This window comes from Frankliniella occidentalis, unplaced genomic scaffold, assembly GCF_000697945.3.
Source record: "Frankliniella occidentalis isolate FOCC.00 unplaced genomic scaffold, Focc_3.1 Scaffold4, whole genome shotgun sequence".
Taxonomy (NCBI): domain Eukaryota; kingdom Metazoa; phylum Arthropoda; class Insecta; order Thysanoptera; family Thripidae; genus Frankliniella; species Frankliniella occidentalis.
Window position 1 is genome coordinate 3,602,351 of NW_026267134.1, and position 7,138 is coordinate 3,609,488.

Here is a 7,138-nt window from a genome sequence, read left to right on the forward strand (position 1 = left end):
TAAAGAAAGAAGTAGAAGTGTTTGCGACACTTTAAATTATTATCCGGTTTAAATGTCCTCACGATTAGTACACAATTATTCTTAGAGAGTGGGTAACAGTATGTGTGCGCATCACAGTCGTTGTAAAATGTCGCTCACTACTCGGGATTTCTTCCTACCTCCCCCCCCCTCCCTCCCTCGGGCTTTCTTCTCGCGTTTTTCCTTCGGCTCGACCCGCGCGACCGCCCTGGTCGGCGCGCTGGTCGGTGGCGGGGACGACGTGGACGCGCGAGACGCACTTTACGAGGCATTGTGTCACACATTATGGCATTGCTCGACTTGTGTGGCATCCCGCAGGAATCTGACGCGCGCGCCGTATGCGTGGACGTGTGTTACTGTGTGTGTGTGTGTTGTGTGTGTGTGTGTGTGTTGTATGTGTGTGTTGTGGGTGGGGGCGTTGACAGCACCACAAATACCCCCTCCCCATACCATTCCCCGGCGCGCTCGCGCGGGGAGGCTCGCTCGCGTCCTCCTCGTGTGGCTCGTGTGGAATCGGTAATTAGGCCCCTCCGAGTATTCGCCGCGGTGCAATCGGCTTCCTATTATTGGCCGCCCATTTGGCCGCCTAATCGGCTCTCTGCCTTTCGGGCCGCCTGGTCGTCCATCTGCCTGCTCGCCTGCCTGCATGCCTGCCTGCCTGCCTATGCTGCCTGGCCTGGCGTGCACTGGACGCAGGGGTCCCCCTGCTGCAGCCGCAGCCGCAGCAGCCGCAGCAGGTCCCCCGCTGCTCCGCGCCAAGTCCAGCAGCAGCACCGCGCCGCGGCCCGCAAGTGCCTGTGCGTGCGCAGCAGTTCCTGTCTGTGCCGTTTCCTCAATCTCATTGGCATGCGCGCCCGTCTATGGTGACTTTTCTGGCTGAGAACTCCCTGTCGTATATATTTCGCGAACCGGCCGTGCATCGCCCCGCGCCTCTTGTGTGGTGGTGGTTGGTGGTGTTTTTGACCTCGGCTCACACCCAGCAGCAGTGGTGTGCCGCGGCATCGGCCCTCCGCACGAGCGGAAAACAACAACAACATCAAAAGCACCACGACAACAACAGTAACAATGGCCTGCAGGCGCTGCTGTGTGGCAGCGCGGTTCCGTTTGGCTGTTCATTGTTCTGCAATTACCTTAACAATAATTGCCGGCGATCCGCGATGCCCGAGGAAGAGATGAGAAAAGTGGGGGAAGGGGGGGGGGGGGTCAGATCGGCCCAACCCAGCCCGGAGACATGGTTTGTAAGGCAATGGGATCACTATTAACGCGAGTACTTAGTAATGTGCGCTGCCATCCACATCGACATCCACTGCCATCTTCATCCACTGCTATCGGACTGCCGGACACTGAGGCATGGGCTAAGAGCACTTGAAAGATGATGCTAGCCATTGAGGCGGCAGCAGGAGGCTATAGAACCCGCGGGGAGTGCAGGTACCTTTCTGAAGACGTTAACCTTAGGAGTCCTGAAATAATGCCAACATCTCCTATACTGCTGGTGAGAGCGCTAACTCAGCAGAGGTAGCTCCTCGTGTGGAAAGCAAGTCTGTAAATATGACTTATTTTTACCGTTTCCTCAAAGTTATTTTTACCGTTTCCGCAAAGTTAACCAGGTGGATGTACTGAAGCCGTTCGGTTTTCTGGTTATGCTGTACCGGATCCTGATGTACAGATGGGTTGCATACTCGCACGGGGCCATAAGGTTTAGTTAGACCCACACTGTAGGCAAAAATATGTACGTCAAAAGTGTGCGGTGGTGGGTGGCGGCTTTGTCAGGTGCAGTATCCATCCACCAGGCCACGTACATTTTTGCGTATTTTGTGGGAATATTTTCTTGGATTTTTCACTACATCTGGGAAGGACACTCTTGAAACCCAAGTGAGTACTTGAATGCAGAATCTTCTGCATACCTACTGCACAGGTATGCAGGAAATTCTGTGTACTTGGTCAAGTACACACTTAGTCTCCTGCATACTTGGGTTTCCAGAGCACTTTTGCGACATCAGCAAAGCAAAACATGAACACTTCATTTTTTTTTCATTTTTGCTTTTGGTTCGTTATTTTTGGAGGCGTTGTTTTTTGGGGGGGAAATGGGTCCTCCTCTACGAGACCAGACAAAGACAAGGATCCCGCTCGGCGGCGACCCACGACCCACGCCTGCCGGCCGGCACCGGGCCCGCCCCACCTGTCCCTCAGTGCAGAGGTCAGTCATCTCGCGTACGAGTCTTCTCCACGCACAGGTCCCCCCGAAACAGGACGAAGCCGCCGCGGCGCGGCCCGCCCCCGCGGTGTGAGCGCGCGAGCAGCGCGTCCCGGCGGCGTCGCGTCGCGCCCCGCTGGAGAGAGGGAGCGCGAGCGGAGCGGAGGGGGAGCAGCAGGTCCCGCCGCACCGCCGCCTCCCGCCTCAGTGCCCGCGCGGCTCTCGAGACGTTGAGGCCGTGCGACTGCTGCTGAGCGCGAGCGGCGCGGCGAGGGGCGGCGTGGTGTGGCGTGAGAAGTGCAAGTGTGTGTGTGTGTGCGTGTGTGTGAGTTGTCCCCGTGGTGCAGTGTGTGACAACATCAACATCACTGTTGTGTTGAGTGTATTTTGGATACCCCGCCCCGTTCGTCGGCTGTCCGCCTGCTGCTGCGGGACACCCCGAGGGGCGCCCTCCCCTACCAGGGCTCCCAGGACACCCCGCGGCCTCAGGGGGCTCCCAGCCCCCAGGCATGGCGCAGGCCGCGGTGCTGCGCGCCCAGAACAGGGCCAACCAGAAGGTGGGTGCGAGCAAGAAGACTGGACCTTTTTCTGGCGTGGGTGGGAGGGGCGTATGTATTTTAAGATCTGCCAAAATGCCCGATTTTTTCCCCCACTTTTCTTTATGCTTTTTCTTGATTTAGTTGGCTGTATGAAAGTGTGCACCATTGGTTAAACTTCACGAACTTAGGTCCAAGTTCATCAAAGTGACTATTTGTAGTTCATCAATCAATTTTTTTTGGCTGATAAAATTGAATTGCTGATGTTTATCAAAATCCACAAAGGCTTGGTAGTAATAGGGGCCGTATTGACACTCCCTATGTATTGTATCACAGTCGATCAGCAGCTCAATGATTTTACTTTTTAAGAGCACACCGCACTAAGAAAGCGCCTTATTTCTCCCCCTCCACGCAAATGTTTTATTTTGGAAAAGAGTCCCAGACTATAGAGTGCAGCACATTTTCATTGAAATTATTTCTTTAAGATTTGAAGGTCGCACAAACATGTGTGGACGGGATGTTGTTGTGTTTGGGGTTCTTCAGGTGGTTCAGCGCGACCTCCCCCCTCTCTCCCTCCCGGCCCTTTTCACGATGTCCATCACCCTCCTTGTGTAATGATCCGTGGGGTGGCCAAACATAGTCCGCTCACGATAAGATATCGAGCGGTTCGTTATTGGCCGTGGCGGCGGGCCTAGAGGCGGGCCTAGAGGCGGGTAAGTGGAGCGAACTATACAACGCTGTACGGCCCTGCCCAGCCCTGCGCTGGCCGTACTGGGCGTCGATAACGGTGTCCTATTATTGTGCACGGTGCGCGCCGTTAAAAGAATAATACGCCGTATCGAGAACGCGCCCGTGTTCTCTTGAATTCTATATGGCTTATTCCTCAAGTTTATCACTGAAAACTGCGTGGGTGATATGATGCATGTCGAATCACTGGATGATATGACAGCACGCATACGTCATTTTTTTGTGGAATATTATCTAAGCAAACCGGCAAACTCGATAATATCACCCAGAGAAATGATTAGTAATGGCAACCATCATATGGTTGGCTCAGGGAGCACCATAAAATATGGTTGATGCAACCTTACCGTGGTTGTGAGAAGCAAAAATATGGTTTTCATCACGTTGTCACTGTTGCCTCAACCATATTTTATGGTGCTCCCTGAGCCGACCATATAATGGTTGCCATTGCTAATCATTTCTCTGGGTGATTCCACAAACATTGAAATACGCGCTGCGTCATGCGTGATTATCTATGCATCGCTTGTCGTTACAACACTGGAAAAGCAAAGGTGCTATCCAATGCCTTTTAAAGGCGTTAGTGAAATAGTGCCTCTAGAAAGGTGCTACTGCCCTCCAAAGGTGTGATTTTTGGCACAAGTCGTGCCTCTACAAAGGCACTAGTGCAGTAGCACCCCTAAAAATTCAATAGCTTCCTAAAAAGAATGCTATATAGCACCTTTGTTTTTCCAGTGAATACGCAGTTTTCAGTGACACAACTTGCTTTTGACCAAACTCCTCCATAAGTCACGAGGAGTTTGGTATCCTCCCCCCCCCCCTCTCTCTCAATAATAAGGGACTTTTTAAAAGGACAATGTCCTTTACTGTAGATACATACTGTAGCGCACCTTGACCAGACGCATTTTAACAATTTACAAGGCACATATTTGCATCTTTTTTCACGGACCAAAAAAAAAAAAAAAAAGAAAGATGTGCTTACAAATTAATCACGCAGAATGCGTTTTATTTCCACTGTTAAAAATTATAACAGTAAAAAACTACAGAATGGACTGGTAATTTTGAAAACACTGTAATCCTGTAGGCTGCACTGTTCTTTATTCTGGAGGAAAGTTATTTCAAGCAATGTCAAGTCTTTATCCCTCGAACTGATTTTGACCCGTAGTATGGAAGTACAGGACGATCTGTATGAGTTCTGTTTCTGGGTACAGAATTTTTAACTGTGATCCGAGGTAGTTTTGGCAATCAGCAAAGCAGTCTCCTTCTCTGTGCGTAATGGCAGTGTAACGTGTCACATTTATGATTTGAAGGAAGTTTGATGGCCGATGAAAAGTTTCGCGTGGATGATTGTGGTTCCCACTTGCCATAATTTTTTGGGAGCGGGAAGTCCATATACGATTGGGTGATTACATTATGAGGAGGCGATAATGCTCTAGAACATCTGTGTGTGTGTGAGTGCGTGTGTGTGCGCGTGCGAGTGAGCGCGCATGAGCGTGTGCGTGTCCGTGTTTGTGTCCGTGATCCACATATCCGCACGTACGGACGCAGGGCAATCAATGTTCTTTCGGACTGCCATTCCCATCCTCTGTATCGAGTTTCCGCAGCGTTGCCAATGTGCCGCCCCGCGGCCCCGCGGTTCAAACGCCGGCGGAGTGCCATGCCTCCGCGCCTCTGTTTGGCCCGGGGGGACGTCCTGCGGACTGGTCCGGGACCGCGAGAAAGATGTCCGCGACTGGATGGATGCGACGCGACGTGGGGATCGGATTTCCGTTACAAGCATCTGTATCAGGCCGTCCGGCCCGGCTGGGCCCAGTCCGGCAGTGCGGGGCCGACAGTAAAGCTGTCCGATGGACGCGGAGCCCGCAGCCGAGCCGAGCCGAGCCGAACCAAATCTCGACCAAAGCGGGTCAGAACAGCCCTCTCTCGGGCCAGCCCGGGAGGTGGCGTCAAGGGCCGCGGCGGGCCGTGGTGGTGGGCTGAAGGCGAGGCCGCAAGCAGCAGGCCTTCGCCTGTAACGGGAGACGATGAGTACGCATTATTTTCGCAGAGGCGGCGGCGCACTGTTGCAAATATCAGTTTTGCAATGTAAGCCTATTTTTATTATTTCTTTCTCGTATCGCCTGCAATAATAACGGTTTGTTTTTGCCGCGCAATGAGAGCAAGAAGGGATTCCTTTCCGTCGTGCAAATCGCATCAATGGCCGGCCGCACTGCACTGCGCACGCACCGAGTCGCGTGTTTGTTCGCGCGCGACCACCGATGCTATAATGATAATTATGCGTAATTGGGTATTTACAGGGCTGTTTACATGCCGGTGGTGGCGTGCCGCGTGCACCGACCTCGGCATGCGCACACATCAGTTTTTTTTACTTTTTTATATCGTCATCGTTATTATGATTATTATAGATCGAGTTCACGTTGCCTCTGTGCAAAACCGGTCAACGTAACGCCTATACTGTCAACCATACACTGTGATCAAATCATCGTCATTTTAACTGCAATTCCTTGAAAGTTTTTCGGTGCAATGATGTTTGGTGAGGTGGCATAGTTAAAGGGAAAAGTGCTCGTATACCTTTGAGTATCAGGCCACGGCACCGCCACCTTCCCTGCCCCCCTCCCCTCCCCCCACTCCCCCGTCCCCTCTCGGCAGTATTTTCCCACATTCAAGAAACTCTTTTCTGCCCCTCTTTCTCTAATAATTACCTCGGCCTAATAACGGACTATTCATTTGCAATGGTGTGCAAAATGGGGTCGGGCCAGGAGGTTAGCTGCTAAGTAATCGGACTGCTATCCTCGTCGTCGTGCGTGCTGCTGTAGCCCGGTTGTAGCCGGGGGTTGCCCTCCCCCTCCCCCCCCTCTGTTCCGCCACACCCATGCCACGCCACGCCCCTGCGGGGAAGCAGCAACTCTGTCGGTAGCGATAGAATCAGAATCCAAGTTTGCGTCTGGATTTCCGCGACTCGCTGCTGGCGCTCTTGGCTCTATGGGGCCCGCGCTTAAACACACAAGAGTATCTATTAGTGTCGATCGCTATCGATATGGGTTATCGCTATCGGGCTATCGGGGCGCCGCACCGGACCCTAGCCATCGCGCTTGTGCGCTAGTCAACACGGTAATGCGATGCCTTGATCAAAACACTTTTGGAGCAGCGATCGACTATCGGTAACACTGCGCTCGGTTACTTCTTTTTTTCGCAGAATAGGTTCAAGGTGTACAAGACTAAGCGTCGCCAAAAAAACATCTAGGAGTTGTTAGAAGCTTTTTTTTAAAAAACTGAATTGATTGAAGACCGAAAACGCAAAGTAACCCCAATGTGTGAATGTGAACGGACATTTATCCTCGTTTAGTTTTGGACGAATTTCGTCAGTTTGCATTCCTAACACTACGTGTCCTACATTCTCACACTTTAGTGAGGCTATGATGTTCCAACAGAACTGTAAGCTTTGCGTGGCATCTTTCTTCCCATGGTTGTGGTCCACGCCCAGATTCCTTGGGACGGCGGGCGCGCGGGGCTAAGCCAGGGAGCTGGAGGCCCGATTCCTTTATATGGACAGGGAGGAGGTGGCCCAACACAGCACCAGTATGACAGGAGTGGAGTGGGGCAATGCGCATAGAGTTACACGCCCCGCTCCGCCCTCACTACCCCCCCC

At 52.5% G+C, this 7,138-nt stretch overlaps 1 protein-coding gene across 4 annotated transcripts in view; it reads left to right on the forward strand.

Moving 5' to 3' along the window:
* Positions 1–7,138, forward strand: part of LOC113204214 (rhophilin-2) — a 128,474-nt gene that overhangs the window by 79,013 nt on the left and 42,323 nt on the right. The window contains exon 1 of one of the 4 annotated variants that reach the window (XM_026419293.2): positions 2,411–2,769. The exons of the other annotated variants lie outside the window; for them this stretch is intronic. Coding sequence (XP_026275078.1) covers positions 2,722–2,769 — 48 coding nt within the window. The 5' untranslated portion in view covers positions 2,411–2,721. Of the gene's footprint in view, positions 1–2,410; positions 2,770–7,138 lie in introns of those variants that run through there. 4 annotated transcript variants of the gene reach the window in all.